The sequence below is a fragment of the Python bivittatus genome, unplaced genomic scaffold, assembly GCF_059951505.1.
Source record: "Python bivittatus isolate LINGU-HERP-01145 unplaced genomic scaffold, Pbiv_v1 ctg000840_np1212, whole genome shotgun sequence".
NCBI lineage: Eukaryota > Metazoa > Chordata > Lepidosauria > Squamata > Pythonidae > Python > Python bivittatus.
In genome coordinates, this window is record NW_028277113.1 from 41,461,399 (window position 1) to 41,487,830 (window position 26,432).

Consider the following 26,432-nt stretch of genomic DNA (forward strand, 5'->3'; position numbering starts at 1 on the left):
AGAACATTCCTTGGACGCTTTGGCGGCTAGCAATTAATTATTAAATAAAAAACACTGAAATCTAGATACATATTTTTCAAACCTCAATGATGTGTCCCAAAGTTCCCCCAGGCACTAGGGCCAGGTTATGGGGGGCTCTGGCCTAGGTGTATGAATACAGTGTATGATCTGAGATTTTCATGGAAGGCCTCAGCTTAGTTTTTTAATTTCTTTTTGGGGGGCTTTATGGATTATGTTTTTATTCTGTGAGCCACTCAGAGTTTTGCTAGATAGATGAGCAGCCATATACATTTGATAAATAAATAAGTAAGTAAGTAAATAATAAAGTTAGTACACTTCTGTACTTCAAGTATATATTATATAATAATATTTATTTTATATTATAAATATATAATTGGTGTGTTATATTGTACATCATCACAGTTTAAATCACAATTTAAATGTGAGTGTTGGGAGTTCTCCTGTAATCAGGATAATTGAGAAATTAGCTTTTGGGATTCTTTATTCATATTAACTTTTTTGCAAATATCCATGTTTGACAGTATTATGGTTCAGGAGACACTATTAGCTGTAATCTCTTTTGAATGTTTTCCCTATCATTTCAAAAGTTGTTTCTATAATATTCAAGATACAAGGCAGTATCCCTGGACAAATCATAGCTCTAGGTGATAGTAACTCAGATACAGTATACATAGCAAAGATCTGTCTGAGAAAGGGGCAAATAGGGATCTAAACTTCCAAACACCAGATCATGCATCTACCAGCAAGTCACTGCAAAATACACAGTGCACAGCAGAGTAAATAACAATGCTTAAAACATTGCTTCCTGTCTCCCCCCCACCCAAAAAAACCTAACCTTCTATAACCTCATCAAAATCTCATGTATGGGTAAAAGGTGTTCCCTACAAAACATATTCCTCCTCAAAAAGCAAGAAACGGTTCAGTGAAACAAAAAACACTAACATATAGGAAAGCCACATGCACATAAACCAAACTCACACACAAGATGAACCTCTGAATGTCTCCATTAACATTAAACCTCCCAACACAGAGAAATCTCACAGTAAACAGAAAATACATTTCTACACACACAAAATAGTCTGTCACTGTCATTAGACCATTTAGGGTACATTCTGGACGCTGGCAAAAGAGAGTAATGGAAAATAAAGTGGAAATTGGTCAAATAAGCCAATTATTTTGCTTGTTGGTAAATGTGATTCTGTCTTAAACTGTGATTAAAATGAATCTTGGCATAATGGTAGTGACATACAGCCCTAGCTTTCTAAACAATGTTTTAAGAGAATTAATATGACCAGATCTCTCACTATTTTGCTATAGAGAATGCGTTTAATATAACCAGATCTCTCTCTATTCTGTTATAGAGAAGACCAGATCTTCTCTATAGCAGAATAATATAGCCTTTGATGAAAGGCTATATTATTCTGCTATATTTTATCTAATTTTGTTTTTATAAAATAAAGGTCATAGATACCTGTTTCCTAGCACACTCTATCATCTTCATTTTCATAGCAAACTTGCAGTTTTTAATCACTGAATGCATATCTTCGTTCTCATTGTCCACTTCCATATTGAAAGTTGTATCTAATTCCATGCTATCATCTAGGTTGGTACTAGAAAATCTCTCCCAAATTTTGTCAAGGAAAAAGCACCTGCACAAAAAAATAAGAAAAAAATTGAGAATCAATCCAACTATTTTTAAAAGGTATTTTTCTTTTGCTTCATATAAAATAAGAGCTGGCCATAAACAATGACATACTAATGATTCTATTAGAGCTCTGATGACCCTCCTCAGCCAGTTCCAGTGGTAAAACTGAGCAGTTGAGGACAGGAACCAATCCATAGGCTTGCTTCAATCAACACTAAATACATTTTGGAAACTCATAATAAAAGATATTTTAAAACTTACAAGTGTAGATATTTTTATTTATTTAGGAAGTCCCACAAGTCTGCAAAAGTCCTCAAGTTGTTACTAAGTGGCCCCATTTTTCTCCCAAACTGTTAGACCTTTAGTGATCAAAAGAGTGCTCTTAAAAGGAAGATTTCACTGGGGACATTCTTGGGTGTGTAATAAATACAGGTAAATACCAATATCTTAATCAGATTATTTTTACCGATTTGTAATTATATCATCCCAAACATTCATAGGATCCATTTTGGTATCAGGGTATCTGCTTGTCCAAGTATTGAGAAATCTCTTAAGAGAAGCCTGAGAAGTTGAATTACCTAAAAAGCAATTATTGGAAAAACACAAAATGTTTAAAATTGTCAGCAAGTAAAGAATCACATTTTAAACTAAATAAACCATCATGGTCAGTAACAGATTTTAAGCTGTGTTAGTATATGACTGTGTTCACGCAGGCTAATCTATAAACAATAATTTACAAACCACTATGGCACATTAAGCTGAAGCCAAATGGAACCTACTGTATGAACCAAATCTTCTACATCAGCTTCGTTGGTCATCAGAAACTCTTTTTAATACTTCTTCAATGTTAAAAATCTGTCTTCATGCAATGTAACATAGCAGAAATGGTTGCAAACTTCTCATATTCCTTTCTATACTTGAACCAACAGATTCAAAAACAAAATCTGTAATATCAAAAAAACCTGAAAACCCACAAAACCCATGCTATCCACTGATGATATTCAAGACTATTTTAGCTGTTATTTTATTAAAACAATATATTTACTACATTTAATGAGAGGGGGAAAAACTTACTTGGTTTACTTATAAAGTTGACAAAGTCCTGTATTTCAGTTAAAGCCTGAACTGACTGCAGTTTGGTCATGCGACTACTGTACAATAGTGAATCGGTATTGGAGTAGTTCTGTGGGAGAAAAAGGATTTCATCTTGAATTTCTATCTGATAATTAGTGAATATTCTTGGGTTTCCCTCATATAATCATCTTGCCCTGACAATATCAGGAAATAAAACTCTTATGAGTCCATTTATCCTATTTTAATTCTGCTGGATGTGGTGGATACATATACAGAATCTCTGAATGACATAATACTCCTGATTAGTTAATACAATTAGCATGACATTATGTTCATTTATTTTGAAGTACCTGCATGAACACTTGCATGGCATTTTTGACATAGTATCTGGCTCTGTCAAAATCATCCTGTAAAATGTAGAGAAGACTCAACTCTTGACTATAATACATTTCTATAACAGCTTTCTTCTCTTCTGCTTTCATAGCTTCATCAATAAATGTCAACAAAGACTGGTCATTGCCGCCACGAAGGAGAAGTTTCAACTTGCTGCGAATTATATAAGGTAAATAGGCCTCCTAAATTGTAGGAAAATTGGAATTATTTTTTCATGTGATAAAGCATACATTAACATGGTATGTTAATTTGTAAAGCCTACAAAATTATAATGGTTTGAATACAACCAGATTCTCCCACGTAAGATTAGTATTAAAACTGAGAATTCTCCCCCCAGACAAAGGTTAAACTATAGCATATAGTGGACTATATGATTATTCTTCCATTTTTTTTAATTTACTAACAAATGTGATTGTCAGAGGCAAGGTTAATTGCTCAATTAATTCTTACCCCTTAGACACACAAATATACAGAAGCATGCATATATATATTTCTTTCTGAAAACCTGATAGAATGGATCACTCCATATTTTATTTAGGTCTGATGGTTGCCCATTATCAATGTTCAGAGTTGAGCAGTATTCCAGATATTTCCATTCTGTCAAATGGTTGTAGCATTCAAGAGATGCAAGTTCCCAAAAATCCTTTTCTGCTTCTGTTGGCTCTTCATCTGGCCAGTCTTGTAGAGAGAGTGCCTACCGAAGCAAGGTCAGTTACAGCTCAGCATTTATTTATTTATATCTATATATCTGTATATCTATATATATTCTGGATTTGTCACTGCCCATCTCACTGCGGAGTGAATCTGGATGGTTTACCATTTATAGAATGTTTACTCTGTTTTTAAACATTAATTAAAATAGATAAATATTAATTTATTAATTAAAATATGCTAAAAACAAACTTCCTATATGATACTTCCAATTAATCCAGGGACAGGCAATGTGGGTTAGTGATTAACCCAGAGCAAGGCAGGCAGCCCCAGAAAGCCTTCAATGAAGTCCCCAGAGACTTTCAAAAGTTGTTTCAAAATTCTAATTTTTAATGTAAAAATAATTAAATATATGACCTGTTTTAATGTAAATGGAATGAAATAATTTTAGTTTTTCTCCTGGCCAATCTGTTAATTTTTGAACTACAGCCTGCATTCATCACTTACAGGCTAATGGATTTGTATGAATATATTTATGGAATTCAGAGTTATTTTTTCTCACCAAACTAAAATATTTCTACAAAATAGAATAGGCTCACATACATGCATGCCATCAGTTAGGGACGTGGGAAGATGCCTTACCATTGGTCCATATAGATCAACATTTACATTCAGTGGCAGTGACCCCCCAGTCTTTAGAGAGAAGCCTTTCCTAGCTCTACCTAAAAGTACCAGAGACTCCTGCATTCAGTGCCTGTGCTCTGCTGATGAGTCACTATAAGAGAACTATGAGTTCATAGCATAAGGACTAAAAAAAAAAGGATCTTCTAAAACTGTGTTCAACGAAACTAATGTTCATGTGCTGCAACACTCCTTCTATTTAAAATATAGACCATTCTACATAGTATTTTCCTCTTGGTTTTTACTGCAAAACAAGGCAGTATATTTTCATTATTGACTGGACTAAGTGGACTGTAATTCCACTTACTCAGAAATTATCACAAATTATAGCATTTCACTAAATTATTTTTTTACTTTTTCTTTTGTCAGACTTTTACTCTCCCGAACTGGCTCTTAACAGTTTGGAAAGAGAGGCAGGAGACACAAACAGAAGGAAAATATTGGGGAGAAGGAAACAATTAGTTATTTAAGGCCTGAATGAAATAGCAAGCCATAAACAGGCAGTTAAGCAGTTTAGGCTGACCATCCCTGTTTCTGTAGTTCTCCAAACACAAGGCAACTGTCAGTAGCAGCCCAGTTTTTAAATCTGGCCTGCAAATAACATATAGAACTTGGCTGCCCCAGTGATCTTCCCAAAAGGTAGGAAATGTAGTTTTTTAGTGCTTGGCCTATAGATGAGCCAAAACATGCTCTTGTTGGCTCCCCAGCACATACTGACCCAGACTTAGGCAGCAAGGAAAAGCTGTACATATGCATCCTTCTTGGTGCTGCTTTTTCTTTGGCATTAAGTAAATGCCTGTAATAGTTGCTTATCTGTTTCTGTTAGCTTGACATGCTATTAATCTCCAAACAGTTCATAGCATTAAAATGCATTTTATATAATCTAAAATTAGAATAGAATACACTGCAATAAAATATTTAAGGTATGTTAAAATATATAACCCAGTGGTTACGAACAGTGGAGCAGTACCATCATGCGCCACGGTAATAAAAATAGCTTCTATATGGACCTAAATTGGAAAAAGGTGCAGGATGGAAGGCACACGTACAGATATTTGTCTTCATGTTTTTAGGTTAACACCAAAATCTAGTTTTGTCTAATAGCAAATCAACTGCTGGAATAGTTCTTTCAATAGTATTACACAGCACTAATTAGGTGCAAAGAACAGCCTAACCGGTGCATTTTGCCAGCCTACATAGAATGCATTGGAATATTTAAGACATGAAGCTACCAATAAATGAATCACTGTTGTTAATTTATCTTGGCTCAGGAATGACGACAGTGGCATCTGAGCAAAAAGTGGGAAAGAGCATTCATCACTGAGCATTTCAGTCTTTACTTAGTTTGTTTGTTTATTTATCAAATTTATATCACCGCCCAACTCCCCCACAAGGGGGGACTCTGGGAGGTTCACAACCAAACAATTTAAAACCAATAAAAACATAAATAATACAGCATAAAATACAATGATTCAATATGATAAAATCCAAGCGATGGTGGTATTGTTGCAGCCTGTGACCAGCTAATATTGGTCAGGTAGGACGAGGGAACCAGCCATCCCCAAAACTGACTATTCCCATCCCCACCCCACACATATTAACAAAACCAGGTCTTCAGTTTTTTCCTGAAGTCTAAGAGGGAGGGGGCCAACCTCACTTCTGAGGGAAGGGTGTTCCAAAGGGCAGGGGCTGCTGCAGAGTTCCTGTTGTTCTGCTAAAGGAGCTTCATTGGATGCCACTGGATTCCTTTCTACACTTGAATTATTTCAGTAATAATTACTTTTGATTCAACCTCACCTCAAGAGTTAGTCTTCCAATCATCCCATCTTTTTCAGCATACTAGTAACTACAGAATTGCATTTAATAATTAAATAATAAAATTTAAATATGCTTATGCACAATTCAGGCTCCTTGTTTTTCCTCAGGCACCAGTTATCCAATCATACTTTGATTCTGGGGGGTTGTGTTTACATTCTTAAGTGATAGTCAATGTTTTTTCCCCTTTAAATACTTGAAAATGCTGCACTTTATAAACATAATTGTACCTCATTGTACTGTTTAGCTGCCTCAGCATAATCGCTTTTTGCTTCAGCCAACAAAGCCTTCTGAGTAATTTCCTTCGTGCCAATCTTTCCACTAAAAATACCCCACAGAACATCATAATCTCCAACAGATCGATAAAGCCTAGAACATTTGGAAGGAAAAAAGCTTTAAATTACCAAAATGATTCATTCCTCAAATAAATGAGGTTTATTTTCCAAAGACACAGATAAATCAAGGACAAATTACATAGCTCAGGATACAAAGAAACTCAACCAGGATAGCTTTCTGTATTCATACAGTTGATACCATCATCAGTTTGATACCTTGGCTAACAAATCCTTTTTGCTTTGAGAAAAGCAGCAAAAAAGAGACGCTTGATGGTTCCCAAGATCAAAGCCAGGTGATAGCTAGCTCTCCCCCACTAGATACATGCAAATCTGTCCCTGTCTTCCAAGTCATAACTTCAGCCTAATTATGTATCTTCATAGTGGCCAGTCTATAAGAAATACAACCAAATCCCAAATCACATGACAGACCAGCTGATTAAAGTACCACCTGAGCACCCCACATGATATTTTCAGTTTTGTTCTACTTCAGAAACCTTCCCTTTATCATTTCTTAAATGCATGGATTTTGTGATTCTCTGTCAGTCAGTTCTAACTCAAGTAGCCAGTAGGCTCACTGGGATCTTACTTTTATTCAAGAGAATTAAACTACTGATCTTTTCATTTTATCTCATTTTGAATCAAGACCAAAAGTTAGCAACCCCTCTTTCATTAACTATCCTAAAATTAGGTACCCAGGGCACCAAAATCAGGCCAGGATCTGTCTGGCTGTCAAATCTGTTTTAATAGTTTGTAGCTAAGTCAAATATTTCTTCAACCTGAATAAGTGTGTTGCCTGGTATGCCCAAATAAAGCTTCATACCATTGTGAAGGGGCCACTGAATCCTTTGAGCCAAATCACATGATGGATACAGCCATGTTTGAACTGACTGCCTTGCCTACTGCCTCTGATGCCCATGAATTTCTGACCTTGAGTTCAATGATTAGAGGGACAAATAGTAAATCAAGTATGGTGTCAAATAACATTTTAAAGTTCTTAGTCATATCTTTGGTGTGGACTCTCCATGTTTTTTCAATTTTCTTTGTAGTAGTCAGAAAAAGCCTTAATATTTTCTACTGTATTTCAAAGTCTGTTTTTGAATTAGAAGCCTTACTGCAAAGTGGTGCCACTTCTGATTCAGTACTGGATAACTTAACATGTGCTTTATCATAATGGCTGGCTGTATAAAGATTCCTCATCATTTAATTAAAAGAAAATATACAGAAATGTAACTCTGGAAGACAGCTGAACACTCTGACAATATGCAAACAAATTAATCACCGTTATATCAATTACATTAATTTAAGTATTAACTTTTATACGGCCCTAAAACTTTTGTCCCACTTAAGGTAAAATCTGCAAAAATTTTCTTTCTCAAGGAAAACTTACTTAGCAAGTTCAATCCACCTGGTCACATCCGGTGAAAGTTCTGTCTTTCCACGCATTCTCTTGGAGGGTGGCTGCTGCTCCACAGGAGAAAGGTGAACTAAAGCTTGTTCAAGAAGCAGGATGCCTACCGGTTGCTGTAAACTTGCTAAACAGCTAGTACTTACACTGGAAGAGGTGAGGCCCAGCAACTCTTTGTGCTGATAGGTCATTTCCTATTATATCAAATACACAATTAATGAAATGGATTGCATTCTGAGAATGGAGTAATATTAATTGAGTTGCAGCCACCAACATTAAATATAAGAAAATGTTTGATCCTTTCCTGATGTTTTCAAAAGCAGATCTAAAATACTTTACTTACGTCTTGTGCCTCCCTAGTTTCCTGGCACTCACCTTGAAGAATTAGGTTTGACGTTTACAGTATTTAGCTCTGCATCTGAACCAATGGCTAGAATGCATCTACTAAATTAAGACTGCTACAACACTGCCTGTTTCTCAAGAATACTGGCTAGGCTTTGTTGCTGGTAGTATGTGCCATGTTCATTTTTACCTGTCTTCATTCATACTGCCCAAAAGCATAAAGAAACAAAAGTAAAAAATGAATACACAAATACAGTATTGAATGCCATACCAGGATGCAAGCTATAAATGGTGGGAAATACAACACGGTTGTGGATAAAAACTGATTGAAGACATGCAGCAACTGCTGGATGATATTATTTCTCTCAGACAAAGACCTGGATTTTTTCATTTCTTCCAGAATTCCACTAAACAAGCTGCTGAAGAGTTGTTTAGCCAGCGTGGGATCTTTCTGTAAATGGCATAAATGGTATGATTGCTTATAACACTACTGCAGAAGCACTATCACAGTAGAAAGAATATACTCACTAGAGTAGGAAGGCAGTGTTTAAATTGGACACATTTTCATATTATAACCTAATTCATTCAAATGTAAATCACACAGTTTAAAGTTTTGTAGGAAGTATTACACAATAAACTATTAGGTTTTATGGAGCCATAATGAACAATTTGTGTGTTCTTGAGGAAAGTTTGTTTTAAAAGGTGACAAATATTCAAACAAATCCTTGCTGTAACTGCAATTAAACTTGTGAAACACAGGTGAATAAGATAGCATTGCAAGTTACACAAAACTTATTCTTTCTGTACTCTGAACAACTGGGGACTACAATTACCTTTGAAACTCTATGAAACACCTGAAAGTAAAAGAACCAAATACATTCAGTGAAATTCATATCTAAATAAATACGTACTTGCTGTTTTTTCATGATAATATGCCAATCTCCTAGGATGCAAATATGATTCCCAGGCAATTGTTTTTACAGAGCAAACAAAAGCATCATTTTCTGTACAATATAATTCCACTACCTTTCCATGAAGGATCTGAGATTTAATCAGTTCAGAATACATGAATCCTATTATTATGGTTGGTTGCATAGTAAGCCAGATGTTTAGAGTGAATCTGGCATTTTTATCCACCTATCGAGTCCTTCCCAAGGATCTGGGATAGGCAGATGTTGTTTGATGGTGTTAAAGGTATCATCGCAGGATGTAAGCTGTTCCAAGTAAAGCTTCCTTTTACAATTGGCTGATTGTGATTTTATCAATGGCAATGGTGTTCAAGTGGTATAACAACAACAACAACAACAACAACAATAATAATAATATACAATTAGGACTTCAGACTTTTCCACAGAGAAATGGAAGTCCTGCATAAACTACTTTGGTAGCTATCCCTGTTTTTGTGACCACTGGGGCATATAGGACATGTAAGACAGAAGTTTTTTTGTCAAGATCAGATAAACTGCCAGACAAACAAGCATTTGGGTAAGCTGCTAGCTTGACAAAACTGTCAGAGAGCAGGACCTCTGAATGCCTGGTTTCTTGAAGTTGGCAAGACTAGAACTGTAAGGGACCCCCCCACAATTAAGCATGAAATTATTTGAACAGTCCAGCCTCTGAAGCATGTAAGAAGAAGAGCACTTCTGGTTAGCAGCATTAATCACTTTAAAGGGCCTCATGTGTTATACCATGTTTTAAATTTGAAATGCCCCATTTTGAGGTTTGCTTCAGGGTCATTTGATATACAATCTGAGAAAACAGTACCGTATTTTTCCGTGTATAAGACAATACTTTTTTCTAAAATCATTACACTAAAAATTGAAGGTTGTCTTATGCAAGGAAGTAACCCGAGGAGAGAACCGCGCGGTTGCGAAACTGCCCATATTTTGTCTCTGCAAACAGGCTTCCTCCAGTCACGAGCCTTATGTAACTGACGTCAGCTGATGCTGAACAAACTAACTGGAACACATCCCATTGGAGGTGGAGAGCGTGTAGGCAGTGCACAGATGCAACAGGGACCGGTAATGTCAGAGCATTCTGAGCCCATAAATATGTTGGAAAATAAAAAAATAAATAAACGAATGTCTTACTCTGCAAAATTCAAACTGAATGTAATCAGTTGTGCAAAAGAGCATGGAAATAGAGCTGGAGAGAGACAGTTTGGACCTCCCCCCACTGAGTGTATCATGTAAATGTTACCTAATTACTAAATAAAAAGGTGTTCTGCTTTATCTTTAAAATATTGATTTCTTAATTTTGGATTGAAAAAGTAGGGGTCATCTTATACATGGGGGTGTCTTATTAATGGAAAAATACAGTAATTTATTCCTCTAGAACAGTGTTTCTTGACCTCAGCAACTTTAAGATGTGTGGACTTCAACTCCCAGAATTCCCTAGCCAGCACAGGAGTTGAAGTTGACATATCTTAAAACATACTGGCTGGGGGATTCTGGGAGTTGAAGTTCACACATCTTAAAGTTGCTGAGGTTGAAAAACACTGCTCTAGAATGCGGTAATCTACAAAACTTGGAATCAAAGCTTGGGCATCAAATGACACGCTAAGACTAAACAATTTAAAAAAGCATTTAAAGAAAACAAATATTGAATAATATGTAAACTGAACTGACTCAGTGGAACTAGTAGAAAAATAAAGCTACATTCATGGATCTTCAACAAGTATATCCAATTTAAACTTTTAGGATACTGCTCTTAAAATACATTTGCTAAAATTGTTCAGCTCAAAGATGTTAATTAAGAATCCTTCATAAAACAGCCTACCTGTGCCACAACCTGCAGAGGAGTAATTAGACTGCTAAATTCAATCTGGATGTCAGGGAGATCTCCTTGCCTGTATTTTCTGTACAAAGTGACCTGAGCATCATGCTTCATCTTCAGCTGGGTTTTTATTTCCTGCAACAAGTTATCATTTTGTCACAAGTAGTAAAAACTTGCACCTCACATAAGATCAGCTCTTCAAGTCCCTTACTGCGTCTCTAAAGCCACCCTGCAACTAGAGACAGGCTTCATGAAATTGGAGGCTAGATTGGTTCAGACTATCTTTTTTTCCCCTTGGCCTTGCCCCATTAACTATGAGGGATGATTTTCAATCCACATGGAAAGAGGCAGTGGCAACTAAAATCTCATCCTTGGGCTTCTCTCCAGGTCTTCTACTCAGCATGGGATATGATCAGGCCAAAGCACTAATTGAACAACATGTAGCAGACACAGGGCACCAATTAGATCTAGCCAGAACCCCAAACTTTATTGCCAGTGAGTCCAACAGGTACTCTGCCTCCCTTGGCACACTTAACTAAACTTGAAGTACCTAAATTCTGGAGGGCCTTTACCCTGGCATGATGTTATGCCCTCCCTCAGCTGTCCTTGAAGGCCGATACAGGAAGATTCCTTACCCAGAGAGACAATGCCCCTATGGCTCTGGACACATGGGAAAAACAGAGCATGTGCTTCTCCAGTGCCTGTATTCAGAGAGATTCGTACTAGCCTTATCTCACCATTACTGCATACCCAGGGCACACAGGACAATTTTATACCATCCTGCTGCTTTCAGATACCAACCATGCCACAACATACAATGTTGCCAGGTTCTGTGCAGCAGCGCTCAAAATTTGTCAGATGATGACCCGTGATAAACTAAATTTAATGAGCACCTAGTCTGCCATATTCGAGTGCTAGTTAAACTTAATAGATATAGTCTTCCACATACTGGAACATTTTTTTATGTTCCCCTACGTCAATCTAATGCTCCTATCCCTTCTTTTCTCCTTCATGGATCACTGCCTTGTCGTGGCGAAGGGGCTTGCGTAACTCAGTGAAGCCATGAGCTATACCATGCAGGGCCACCCAAGACGGACAGGTCATGACAGAGAGTTCTGACAAAATGTGGTTCACTGGAGAAGGAAATGGCAACCCACTCCAGTATCCTTGCCAAGAAAACCCCATGGACAATGTTAGAAGGCTAAAAGATATGACACCGGAAGATGAGCCCCTCAGGTCGGAAGGTGTCCAATATGCTACTGGGGAAGAGCGGAGGGCATTTCCAAGTAGCTCCAGAAAGAGTGAAGCGGCTGGGCCAAAGCCGAAAGGACATTCAGCTGTGGATGTATCTGGAAGCGAAAAGAAGGTCCGATGCTGTAAAGAACAATATTGTATAGGTACCTGAAATGTAAGATCTATGAACCAAGGCAAGCTGGATGTGGTCAAACATGAGATGACAAGACTGAACGTCGACATCTTGGGAATCAGCGAATTGAAATGGACAGGAATGGGTGAATTTAATTCAGGTAACCATTATATCTACTACTGTGGGCAAGAAACCCTTAGAAGAAATGGAGTTGCACTCATAGTGAATAGTGAATAAGAGAGTGGGAAAGGCAGTAACGGGGTACAACCTCAAAAACGACAGAATGATCTCAGTGCGTATCCAAGGCAAACCATTCAACATCACAGTAATCCAAGTCTATGCCCCAACCTCTGATGCCGAAGAAGCTGAAGTTGACCGGTTCTATGAAGACCTACAACACCTTCTAGAACTAGCACCAAAAAAAGATGTCCTTTTCATCATAGGGGATTGGAATGCTAAAGTAGGAAGTCAAGGAGTAATCGGAATAACAGGCAAGTTTGGCCTTGGAGCACAAAATGAAGCAGGGCAAAGGCTAATAGAATTCTGTCAAGAGAACAAGCTAGTCATAGCAAACACTCTTTTCCAACAACACAAGAGACGACTCTACACATGGACATCACCAGATGGTCAATACCGAAACCAGATTGATTACATACTTTGCAGCCGAAGATGGAGAAGCTCTATACAGACAGCAAAAACAAGACCAGGAGCTGACTGTGGCTCAGATCATGAGCTTCTTACTGCAAAATTTAGGCTTAAATTGAAGAATGTAGGGAAAACCACTAGACCACTCAGATATGACTTAGATCATATTCCTTGTGAATACACAGTGAAGGTGATGAATAGATTTAGAGGGTTAGATTTGGTAGACAGAGTGCCTGAAGAACTATGGACGGAGATCTGTAACATTGTACAGGAGGCAGCAACTAAAACCATCCCAAGGAAAAAGAAATGCAAGAAAGCAAAATGGCTGTCTGATGAGGCATTACAAATAGCTGTGGAAAGAAGGAATGTGAAAAGCAAGGGTGAAAGGGAAAGATATAAGCAACTGAATGCAGATTTCCAGAGAATAGCAAGGAGAGATAAGAAGGCCTTCTTAAATGAACAGTGCAAAGAAATTGAGGAAAACAATAGAATGGGGAAGACTAGAGATCTCTTCAAGAAAATTGGAGATATCAAAGGAACGTTTAGTGCAAAGATGGGCATGATAAAGGACAAAAAAGGCAGGGACCTAACAGAAGCAGAAGAGATTAAGAAGAGGTGGCAAGAATACATAGAAGAACTATACAAGAAAGATCTTAATGTCCCTGATGTCCATGCTGGTGTGGTCACTGACCTTGAGCCAGACATCCTAGAGAGTGAAGTCAAGTGGGCCTTAGGAAGCATTGCTAACAACAAAGCTAGTGGAGATGACAGTATTCCAGCTGAGTTATTTAAAATACTAAAAGATGATGCTGTTAAAGTGCTGCACTCAATATGCCAGCAAGTTTGGAAAACGCAACAGTGGCCACGGGATTGGAAAAGGTCAGTTTACGTTCCAATTCCAAAGAAGGGCAATGCCAAAGAATGCTCAAACTATTGCACAATTGCACTCATTTCACATGCTAGCAAGGTTATGCTCAAAATCCTACAAGCTAGGCTTCAGCAGTACGTGAACCGAGAACTACCGGATGTACAAGCTGGGTTTCGAAGAGGCAGAGGAACTAGAGATCAAATTGCCAACATTCGCTGGATCATGGAGAAAGCACGAGAGTTCCAGAAAAATATCTACTTCTGCTTCATTGACTATGCAAAAGCCTTCGATTGTGTGGATCACAACAAACTGTGGCAAATTCTTAAAGAGATGGGGGTACCAGACCATCTTACCTGTCTCCTGAGAAATCTGTATGCGGGCCAAGAAGCAACAGTTAGAACCAGTCACGGAACAACCGATTGGTTCAAAATAGGGAAAGGAGTACGACAAGGCTGTATACTGTCACCCTGCTTATTTAACCTATATGCAGAGTACATCATGAGAAATGCCAGGTTGGAAGAATCACAAGCTGGAATTAAGATTGCAGGGAGAATCATCAATAACCTCAGATATGCAGACGATACCACCCTAATGGCAGAAAGTGAAGAAGAACTAAAGGGCCTCTTGATGAGGGTGAAGGAGGAGAGTGCAAAAGCTGGCTTAAAACTCAACGTTAAAAAAACTAAGATCATGGCATCTGGACCCATCAATTCCTGGCAAATAGAAGGGGTAGAAATGGAAGCAGTAACAGACTTCATTTATTTGGGCTCCAAGATCACCGCAGACGGAGACTGCAGCCATGAAATTAAAAGACGCTTGCTCCTTGGGAGGAAAGCTATGGCAAACCTAGATAGCATATTAAAAAGCAGAGATGTCACCTTGCTGACAAAGATCCGCATAGTCAAAGCTATGGTTTTTCCAGTAGTATTGTATGGCTGTGAGAGCTGGACCATAAAGAAGGCCGAGCGCCGAAGAATTGATGCCTTTGAACTGTGGTGCTGGAGAAGACTCTTAAGAGTCCCCTGGACTGCTAGGAGGTCAAACCAGTCAATCTTAAAGGAAATCAACCCTGATTGCTCATTGGAAGGACTGATAATGAAGCTCAAGCTCAGATACTTTGGTCACCTAATGCGAAGAGAGGAGTCTTTGGAAAAGACCCTGATGCTGGGAAAGATTGAAGGCAAAAGGAGAAGAGGACGGCAGAGGATGAGATGGTTAGATAGTATCACTGAAGCAATGAGCATGAAACTGAGCAAACTCAGGGAGGCAGTGAAGGACAGGAAGGCCTGGCGCAATATGGTTCATGGGGTCACGAAGAGTCGGACACGACTTAACGACTGAACAACAACAACATCCCTTCTTTTAGATTCTTGATTTTTACATATATGTAAAAATATGTTTGTTTTTAATTTATATATCTTCTAGCTTTTCATAATTTTTTAAGATTTTTATTTTTACTCTGATGTATCCTCTATGCTTTTTTAATGACTGTACCCCACCCTCCTAATGCTGGTTTATGACTGTAATAAAGATCTAATTTGATTTGATTTGTACCTAAGTTTTTTGCTTAAGTAAAAAGATTAGTATTTAGGGACAAAAGTATGATAGCATACATATAATTCATACAGATGCATTAGTTTTTATGGTTTGTAGAAATCACAGCAAAAACAAAAGTAAACTTCTAAAGCTTTTTGGAACCATTTCACATGCTATCATATTTTTGTCCCTAAATACTAATCTCTCTCTTTTTACTTAAACAAAAAACATAAAGTCCCAAAAAAATCAGCAATAAAGCAGATATTGATACTTTGATTTAATTAGTAAAATAAAATGAGTAAAAAAAATGAGACTATTAAGAAATGTGTGTGTGTGGATAAAAAAGAGGGATCTAAAAACCCATAAATCTCCATAGTCAACTTCTAACTTTATAATGGGAAGAGCTATCACCCACTCTCTAAAGCCAAGCCTGACAGAACAGGTGTTTGTTCATTCAACTGACATTATCCAAGCAAAACACAACAAAGGATAGATTGGCTTTCTATTCATACATGCATTTTATGCCTTGTGTTTTCCTTAGTTGTCATTTAGATACTTTGACTCAAAGTTTCTTTTTAGTCCAGAAAAAGGTAGCTAAATTAAAAAAAAACTTCTGGAACTGCCAGGTGCACATTATATGGTTCCTCCACTGATCTGGATTGGATTCCCTTGTGAATGAGATTGAAGAGAAGTTCAGTCTCTTGAAATTATTCCTCCTCTATGTTGTCAGTAAACCCATGAGGAAAACACCAGACTTGCTTGCCCCAGAGCTATGGGGGGGGGAGGGGAGAGAGTAATTTTGAATCATTTCTACCGTCATAAAATATTAAAAAGTTTAGATGTTTCAATAGCACACCTTTTGTTTATCCAATCTACCCTGTTAGAGTATGATAACAATCCAACACACAAAACTTCCCTAAGGCATCTCTTCTTAACTCGTAGGAAACATACTCATTTTCTTCTGACCCATCCTGAATCACTCAGTAACTGGTGAGCTTTCATTAAATACTCTAGCTCAGTGCTTTTTCAAATCTGGCAACTTTAAGATATGTGAACTTCAACTCTCCCAGAATTCCCCAGCCAGCATGTTGGCTAGGGAATTCTGGGAGTTAAAGTCCACACATCTTAAAGTTGCCAAGTTTGAAAAACACTGCTCTAGCTGCTCTGAAAGTTGGAACCAGATCTCATTCTTTAGTCCCATATATGAATTTACTAATTTACTTAGGCTTACAGCACACTGATTTGGCAGACAGCTCACCTGAAGTTCACCACTGTTACTGACACCTAATTCCCAATTTTCAAGGCCAAATTTATTCCTTTATCCATTTGTTGCCTCACAACCCAGAGAAATCCATATGCCTTGAGAATGCTACCATTCATAAAGCATCTGCTGAGTCCCAAAAGTTGGCTCCATATGTAGCATGGCTGCCTCAGACAATTCTTTCTTTGCATTACTAACACTAAGATCACTGATTATGATGGTCAGGCAGGAAATCCAGACCTACTAAAAAAACTGCTACTTAAATTCTCAAACCAGTTGTGATTACTGACCATTTTAATCCTATTTTTAAACCATGCTTAAGCACAACTGTATCATGATTAAAATATATAATTATATACTATAATCTACTATCACCCCACCAACTGAAACTCCATATGCCAGTATAGCAACACACAAATCAGGCATATTTAGAAGAACTAACCTTTTCTTGTTTTTGTTCAGCAACACTCTTTCTTGCATAGATCAAACTGAGCTTTTCTTGATCTTTTAAGAATCGTCTCCGTAGTCTCAGAATTTCTGCACGTTCATCTATGCCTAAATGCATGTAGAAGGAAATTCCCGTAAACCTACACAGTAAAACTATTTAAGAAATCACATATTCAACCTTGCTACCCAAAACTTGGAACTGGGAATTTCACAAATTATATAATTTAAGATTTTTAATGAGACTGGGACAGAACTAGAATACCTTTAGGAACCTTCCTACTGTCATGCTTTAAGTCACGTTTTTTGTGGTTGTTTCCTTAAACAAAGAACATAATTTGACAAACACTAAATTGCTTAAATTAGCATTCCCTGACCATTGTTGCAGCCTCATGCACTAGTTCCTGCAAGGCTATAGCTACCCTCACCTATCCGCTGTTTTCAGTTGTGGCCTTGAACATGTTCATATAAACAGGCATGGCTTCTGATTAGGAACTACTTACTATCCATTTAATTTAGATCATGAAAGATGTTTGGCAAAACCACAAGGAAAGGAGCAAAAAGAAACTGGATTTACAGCAACAATACCTTTAGCTTTACTGTCTACCTCATCTCCTGGCAAACCCAGTCTTTTTTTCCCAAAATTGGGACTTAATGGTTTGAAGGCGGTTTTGTGAGATCTGTCTGTACGCTTGTTAATGAGCAACATGGATGAAGAAACCGACTCAGAAGAGGAAGGAACTGTATAGTCTGCAAAAGTGTCAACACTATTTCCTATTAGCCAGTTGAAAGAGCTTCTTCCACCTATAAAAAGAGCATAAGAACATATAAGCTTATATAAAAGCAAGGAGCCTCTCACCCACAAATACTGTTCCTTTACTTTGTCCAATTACTAAAGAAAATGATAACAGAGCATCAGGAGAGGTTTGACTGAAATACTGAGATGCAAAATATACTATATGAAATGCAAAAACATGCATGAAAGGAAGCCAATATCCAAAAACATACTTAAAAAATATAATTCTGCATGGAATGATTCATTAATGCAGCAAAAACACAATCATGTGTCCCTTCTGGATTGACAGTTTCATTACAACGTGCTAGTGCTTTAAAATAATGGTGTAAGTTACTTACTGATATTCTGGGTGGGCGTAAATTCGTACTGCTGCTGGGTAGCTCTTAGTTGGCCACCCATATATCCTTCCTGTGAGTGATACCTAATAGCACTTTGGGAAGCCTGAGTCTCCAGAAACATGGGGGTAAGAATGGTACTTCGATACCGCCAACTGGAATCAATTACAAAATCCTGGAGAGCAAATATACGAAGTACTTGAAGCCATCTTGACATCATCACTCTGGTATCATAGCAACACAGATGTTATAATCCTATGCAAATGCATTCTGAAGAATCCCACTAAAATCAGAGGGACTACTAATAAATCTGCACATGTTTAAGCTATGTTTTTTCCCCCAATTATGTATATTTCTAACTGTTTTCAAATATATCAGGAAAAGTATCTGGGGAAAGATAGGTATTATGTTGCAGTTTTAATCAAATCATGCATCTATTAGCTTGAGAAAACTGCCCGTTTGACATTTACTTAAAAGACATTCATTCTTAAAGATGATTTTAAGATTTTCAGTTTAAAAAAAATGATAGTGTCTGTTGTTGCCTATAAACCTCAGCATTTAAAACAAAATAAAAGTATTTCTTTGCCCATTTCTTCTCAACTTTCTTGATGACTTCAAAGTGGCTCACATATGCATAAAAATAGGAAAACATTATCCCTCTCCCCCCATCAAAAACACAACAAATTGTAGGTGGCACCATATTAAAACATGCAACCTTTGTAAATATTTCATAAGGAAATTAAAGGTTCATACTTTTTTGGAGATGCATAAAACTAGTATGGAATAATGAGCACCGTAATTCACCATATTCCTCTCTTCCATTTTTCTTCATTGTGAGTAATATAGCAGTAAATGATAATTTTAATATCAATAAAATTTATCAAGGTAAAAATAGAAATGCAGTTTCTATTTTTCAGGTTTTTAATGTAATAATCAAAATTAGTATCTCATTTTGCTTCTAATAAAGCAAAGAATTAACATCAAAATTACAATTAATGTAATAAAATAAATATTTTAAAAAATGATCTCTCTTTGACCTAAGGTATTTTAGTTTTTAAAAAGTACTCCAATAAACTCTTATACAATGCAAAATAATATACATTCACCTGAAATTTACATTCTGAAAGTGGATATTCAAACATTTTTCTGGAATAATCTGGGCTTTTGCTGGTCATTTCAAGGAGAAAATTTGTAGCTAAACTCAAATACTGAGTTTCAATTTTGTCACAGTACAAACACTTTAGCAAAGACAACATGCGATCAAGAGTATTTGTTGGTAACCTAGTTTCATCACTCCAAAAATTCCTAACAATTAATCTGCAAAAGAAAATAAATATGCAAATGTCAGGTTCAAATAATTCTGTAGCTGTGTAAATATGTGAATAAAGCACTTAGTGCATGACATGGCAACATATCCTTATGTCTAGCTACATCACCCCATAGACCTTTTATTTATCAAAGAAAAAATATGAAAATAGTGACCTGAACTTATTGATAGAATTTCCTTTTTTATGCTAGGAAAGAACAGTAGTGAACAGAATGTTCCCCCAAAATGCAGGGTGAATGATCCTTCAATAGATAAATCTTGTTGGGAGAGATTCAAGTCCCATACAGGTAGTTCTCGCTTAACAACCCTAATTGGGACTGGCAACTCCGCCACTAAGGGAAGCTGTCACTAAGTTGGAATCCATGTGACTGCAACTGTGCTTTCTGGCTGGAAAGAGACAAGACTAGTCGTTTTCACACCTCCAGCTTTTGTTTGCCTTCTAACTAGTCCCCTGCCCTTTGGAATGCTCAAGTGCCTGCTTACCGTTTTGTACACATTGAAAGCAATGCGATTCCACCAGCAGCCCAGGGCTGAGAGCCATAGGTGCACTACAATTTCTGTAGGCAAACAATTTCTGTAGGCAATCTCTCCTTTGTCTGACACTTTCCTGCTGCTGGCGCGATCGCATTGCTCTCCATGTGTAGAAGAGCAAACATCTTACTCTCTTGAAATCTCTTTCTCTCCAATCTCTGCTCTGTGAGGGGGAGGAGAAAAAAAGCAGGCAATTTCTGTAGCCAATCTCTCCTTTGCCTGACCCTTCCCCCCACTTGACACAGCAGAGACCTTGGAGAGAGAGATTTCAAAAGAGTAGTGTTTGTGTCGAATGCACATGGCTCCCAGGCCTGGGCTGCTGGCACGATCGCATTGCTTTAGATGTGTAGAAGGGCAAACAGCTTACTTTCTTGTAATCTCTACCTCTCCAATCAATCTGCTCTGCAGTTGGGGGGAAAAAGAAAAAGACACAGGTCAGGCACAGGACAACGCATACTGACTGCAATGGTGATCATGTGACTGAGGGATGCTGCAATGGTCGTAAATGGGCTGTAAAGTTATTTTTTCAGCACTGCCGTAACTTTGGATGGTTGCTGAACAAAGTCAGTAAGCGAGGATTACCTATATGTCATTCCCAAATTACAGACACAAAATTTTGCTTAAATCCAACCTTCACAAAAAAAAGTTCAGAATTTGTTAAGCCATTTAGACTGCAATTCTGTATCATTTTGAATAAACAAGATTATACTTTTCAACTCAATTTAAAATTAAATTACAGTTTAGTCTGGGATCTTGATGTGCATAACATGCACAATTTTGCAATGGGTTTCTTAAAATTCTGATTTCCAGAATAAAATTTACATTACTCACTGTAGTCCAGAATTCTCATCAATCAGTCCTTGAAGTAAAAATTCTTTTGCCAGTTTCAACACTTTTGAAGATTCCTCATCTGCTTGACTTTCTGAATCACTGATAGAAAAAAGTTCAACTTCATATTCTACTGAAACTCAATCACTCACACAAAAACATTGATGACAGTTTGCACCGGGTAAAATTTATTACATGAGGCCACTCAGAATATCAATATATAATTGACAAAAGAAAGCTATTTATGTGTTTACATTCAGATATGGCTATTAAATAATAAGCTTCAAGTATCTCCTCAGATATACAGATCCAAAAGAGGGGCTTACAAACTCAAGCAAAACAAAGAAAAGGAAATGCATTTTTTTCAGTTGTATGTACTCTGGCTAAGTTGCAAAAGAATATTTGGAGCTGCTCCAAAGACTTCCATGGTAAGATAAATTTTGAAGAGGAACACAAAATTACTTCATGTGCCTCTTTATCTTGTTCCTAATCTGGTTCTGAATCCTTAGCCTGTTTAATATCCTGTCTCTACATCACATTCCTTCCCTCAGCACATAATCTCTAGTAAACAGAGATTATGTATTCTGAGGTTTTCACCAGCTTTTTCGTTCAGCTGTACTCCATATTCTTTCCTTCTTCCCTTGATCATCTCCTCCAACTATTGTTCTTGTCAAATTTCTGTAACTAAACTCTCTGCCTATTCTATCAGTATTCATTGAGTGGCCTTTCTTTTCAACCCTCAGACTCTCTACTTCTGCTGATGCTCCTATCAATAGCACTTCTCTGGTTTGCAGATTCTATGAGAAGTTTTTCTACTCAAGCCACTCCCCCTTACTTCACTGAACTACTGAAAAACCCAAGAGCATAGAAATTCAGCTAATGGCAGATTTGCTATAATGTGCATATGTACAAATTCATACATATTCTCCAGAATGTTTTGTTCCTAGAGAGTAGGTTTTGCACGTTCCTATTACACAAGTGTGTATGTGGTGATGGTTTGCACATCCCTACTATGTTATATGTGAAAGCCTGACTACATGACATACACCTCATATGTAGCATTCAAATGTAAAATCAAGAGTTAACGAATGTGAATTCTGAAATTTCCCTGAAGTGGAAAAAGAGGAACAAAAGACATAACTGGCTAATACATAGTAAATCTGGAATACAGGTAGTCCCCAGGTTAAGAACACCCGTTTTACAGGCGACCCATAGTTAAGAACGGAGCCTAATGTAGCAAAATTCAAGTTAAATACACAATGATTCAAGTTAAATACACAACAGTTCGAGTTCATTATACAATACTACTTATACAGTATTATACAATAAAACTGTTTGGCTCACATACAAATTCGACTTAAGGACAGACCTTGGGAATGGAACTCGTTCTTAAACTGGGGACTACCGGTATCTAACTGCCTTTTTCAGTTTTTTCTCCCTTTAACTGCAAATCTGCATTATGGCAGAAGAAAACAATCTGCAGGATGAATATGACCCAAGCCTCCTTGTGCAACGTCCAACACTTCCTTTTCCTTGCTGGTTTGGGCAAAAAGAGCTGGTAGAAATTCAGTCACGTAGAAACAAGGCATTGAGGCATTTTGTTCTGCGGCTTTCTAAAGCCAGGAAGATGAAAATGGGAGGAAAAAAGACAATGTTCTTTGGTAGGAGGAAATAAAATAAAGAAAGAAGAGTCCAATCAACTCCATTTTTTTTTTTGGAAGTAAATAATTCTAATCAAAGCCTATTTTTCAGCCTGGGTATTTTGTCAGGCAGCATATAAATTTAATAAATTAAATTAAACTAATGAGCAGACCACAGAGATCTAGGATCCTAGAAATGGTAAAACAGCTTCAGAACAATGATTTATAATAATATCGATGTGAGTCTTTACCTGTAGTTATCGTATATCCACATGAGAATATCATACATTTGGCCCCGACATAATGGTGAAGGATGAGAAATGAACCCTGTTATTGTAGGAAGGAGCTCTAATACTTCAGTTGGTTTCAGCTTAGGTAACATCTTGTATACAATATTTAAGCATATTGTTTGCCTTTCATCATCTCTAAGGGAAGAATGAATAAAACACCTTTGTTGCCTTCATTACTGATCATGGGGAATCATATCAAATGCCCCATCAAAACTGAGGAGAGACAGAATCCCCACATTCTCTGTAATCAGAACAAAATGACAAAAAAAACCCACCTTGATCTACTCCCATTCGTTTAAATGGAGTTTGTTCAAAGGCCTTTTTAAGATGGACTGTTCTACCAAGGAATAATTACCACTCATGCCTTCACTCACCTGTGACACATGACTTGTGTGAATTCCTTACTCTTCAACTGTAAGTACAGATCAGCTGTTTCTTGGGCACGGCACATTACTACTTCCAAGCAGTGAGTTTTCATTACTCCATGAAGTTTTGGTATCAAAAAGAAGACAACGTTCATAAATCTTCCCATGGTCAAAAAACAGAAAGTATGAGCAGTTATACTAAGCTATTAACTCATTGCCTCAACAGTACAGAGCCACTCATAATTTTAATATACCTATCAGCAAGAGGAGGGAAGTTCTTTGTGACTTTATTCAGGCATACAATAAATTTGTCATCTCTGGTGTTCTGATGCAGCTTTAATTGTTTTATGACCATGTCATAAATTGGACCTTCAAATGTCTGAAAAATGAACATATGTAAATATGTAAACATGCTGGCAAAATACTTTAGCAATAATTAAAACTACTGCTATTAATTGGAAGTGACCTCCTCAGTTATTCTTTTAAGAAAATTCCATAAAAAACACTTTTCTTTTTCAGTGCCCATAAATCCTCATGCAGAGACAAATGAAGGATACTTTTATCATAATGCTGCAAACTATTCCTGCTATAGCTACTTAAGAATCAAATAGCTGGTCACTCCTGGAGAAGGAGTACTGGGTTAAAAGGATCTTTCATGAGATCCAGCAAGGTAATTCCAATCTTTTGCAATATTTATCAAGTCACTGTTTTATCTTTCAATGCTATATTCAACAGACTAGATAAAGTAAACCCATAATATTTTAAGGTAGTAGATTAAAAGTTAAGTTGCACTTTAAAAAGCTAACTCTTAGGTTCTAGAATCATAAAATGTAAAGCATACTGTCCTCACATTTTCTTTCTCGGCAGTGTACTGAAGAATGAGTCCTAGTACTTCAGCAGCAGCAGCATACACTTCCTTGTATCTTATTAGAGCCATGTTGTTAGACAATGCTTGGAAGTATCTAACATAAATAATAAATATTGTTTAGTTCTCACAAAATGCATATTTATTTCCTTGACATATATTAAGATGAATAATTTTCTCACTTCTTTTACATTTAGTTGCAACAGGATGATTTACCAAATTTCTAATGCATGTAATTCAAAAATAAACTGCTTTCACTATTTCTTGAAATCTTCAGGTAAAGCCTCAACAGCCCCAGATCTATATCTGTCTTTTATATCTCCCAATTCTATTATAAATTCTCTAAATTTAAGGTAGTTAATTTGCATTCACTGAAAATTCCTGTATCATCCTAACACATGTGCCTCTTTCCCACATTTGAAACAGGTCCAAGTGTAAGAGTTCTGAAGCACATTCATAAATATGTAATATAACAAAAAGCAATTAAATTCTTTAATCCAAAACTCAAAAAACATCCAAAGCAGCACTGATTTTGAATGTTGAAACTAGCTGCTCCCAAGAAAAATGACTACTACTAGCTACTAAAATAGACATTAATTTCTCCATTTGTTTTCCAAAGCAGACAGTCAATCCATGCATTTTGGGATTATCACTTCCTATCTGCAAAACTTCCTTCTTGGCCGAATGTTTTATGCTCAGTATACCTTAACAGTAATATTACATTATTTCAGGAAGTTGTAGTTCTTACCTTATACTATCTATTTCACACTTTGGATCATATGGAGGCAAATTATTAGCAAGAACAATTCCTAATAATTGAATTCCCACCGAATTGTCTTTTGTATTAGCATCTCCACCAGAAAATTGTTCGAATATTATCCTGCAGCAAGCAAAGACACGGGTGAAGGTACTGAAAATAGCAAGTAACCATTGGTACTGCTTGAGAAAACTCAAAAGTCAGGTCTGTGTTTTGTATTGAGAAAGAATGTACAGCAAAACACTGCTCACTTAATAACTGGAATCACTCATCACACTAAGCCATAATTTACCTAAATAGCGATTGTTGAGTAGACAGCACACTGGCTAAGTGACTATAACACAGTAAGCCATAAATCTTAAACAATAGCTGGGATTACTTAACAAGCTTAGGCAGCCCACACAAATGACTTAGCGTAATGCAAAAACTTAATCCTTATTAAAATCCTTTCTGGTTTGGTACAATGGAGGCATCTAATAAAAGAGCCAGTATCCCTTAGATGAAGTTGAAGCCTTGGTCTAGGATTTGGGAGACCCAGTGTCAAATCCACCCTTAGCCATGGAAGCTGACTGGATGATTATAGTCCAGTCACTCTCTATCAGTTCAATCTAGTGCACAGAATTGTTCTTGTGAGAAAAAAAAAAATGGAGGGAATGCTGCGTATGCTGCCTTGAATTTCTGGAGGTAAGGCAGAGTACAGCTATTACAAATAAATAATATAAATTAATAACAATGTTTTAAATTTCACTATCACTAAGCAAAGGCAAGGTTCATGCAAAAAATCCCCCACAAAACCTGAATTGTTCAGTGCCCTCTTAATCTTCCTTCATTTTATCTCAGCTTGCAACAGAAATTTATTGAGGAGTCTCTGTGCTCGCTGACTTCTGTATGAGACTCACTGGTAAAGAAAGTTGTCATAGAGGGTACAACTTGGATACACTGTGTTATGACATGTCAAAACAAAGAAGGGTATCTGTTTTCATGGATTATAGAAACATATGTCATAAGCCATCTAGTTCTGCCGGAACTAGAAAAGTTTGATTCCCAGTGAAAAGAATAAAAGCATACAAATGGTGTATAAAAATGCTTGATTTCGGAGGTGAGAGATAAATAGCTTTGATAGTTTTGGCAGATATTCTCCTTAGACAAGTGAAAGGACCTTGGGCAGAAAATGAGACAGTTTAAGAAATAAAAGCTTCAGGAAAGAAGTGGCTTTAGGAATAAACAAAGAGAGAACTTTGTTCTGGGGGAAAAAAGAGAGTAGATGGGATGTAGAAAATAACTAAATTTCAATCCAAGTCATTCATCTCATGAACCATGCATTTTTGAGATGACTGAAGTTAATCCACTGTTGGAAGCCTCTTTCTATCAAAATGGGGAATGAGTCTCTTTCTCCAATCATCCCTTATTTAATCTTCTAATGGCACTGACTCCATGACCT

At 37.0% G+C, this 26,432-nt stretch overlaps 1 protein-coding gene across 2 annotated transcripts in view; it reads right to left on the reverse strand.

Moving 5' to 3' along the window:
* Positions 1–26,432, reverse strand: part of PRKDC (protein kinase, DNA-activated, catalytic subunit) — a 123,408-nt gene that overhangs the window by 27,865 nt on the left and 69,111 nt on the right. For both annotated transcript variants that reach the window (XM_088130628.1, XM_088130629.1), the window contains exons 51-69: positions 24,983–25,114; positions 24,220–24,331; positions 23,624–23,748; positions 23,379–23,528; positions 22,966–23,139; positions 21,078–21,176; positions 19,495–19,705; positions 18,392–18,563; positions 17,846–18,061; positions 17,256–17,368; positions 11,141–11,272; positions 8,634–8,813; positions 8,003–8,214; positions 6,511–6,649; positions 3,639–3,827; positions 3,091–3,315; positions 2,741–2,849; positions 2,133–2,244; positions 1,493–1,670 (exon numbers count right to left, since the gene is read on the reverse strand). In XM_088130628.1, coding sequence (XP_087986754.1) covers positions 1,493–1,670; positions 2,133–2,244; positions 2,741–2,849; positions 3,091–3,315; positions 3,639–3,827; positions 6,511–6,649; positions 8,003–8,214; positions 8,634–8,813; positions 11,141–11,272; positions 17,256–17,368; positions 17,846–18,061; positions 18,392–18,563; positions 19,495–19,705; positions 21,078–21,176; positions 22,966–23,139; positions 23,379–23,528; positions 23,624–23,748; positions 24,220–24,331; positions 24,983–25,114 — 2,980 coding nt within the window. The remainder of the gene's footprint in view (positions 1–1,492; positions 1,671–2,132; positions 2,245–2,740; positions 2,850–3,090; positions 3,316–3,638; positions 3,828–6,510; positions 6,650–8,002; positions 8,215–8,633; positions 8,814–11,140; positions 11,273–17,255; positions 17,369–17,845; positions 18,062–18,391; positions 18,564–19,494; positions 19,706–21,077; positions 21,177–22,965; positions 23,140–23,378; positions 23,529–23,623; positions 23,749–24,219; positions 24,332–24,982; positions 25,115–26,432) is intronic.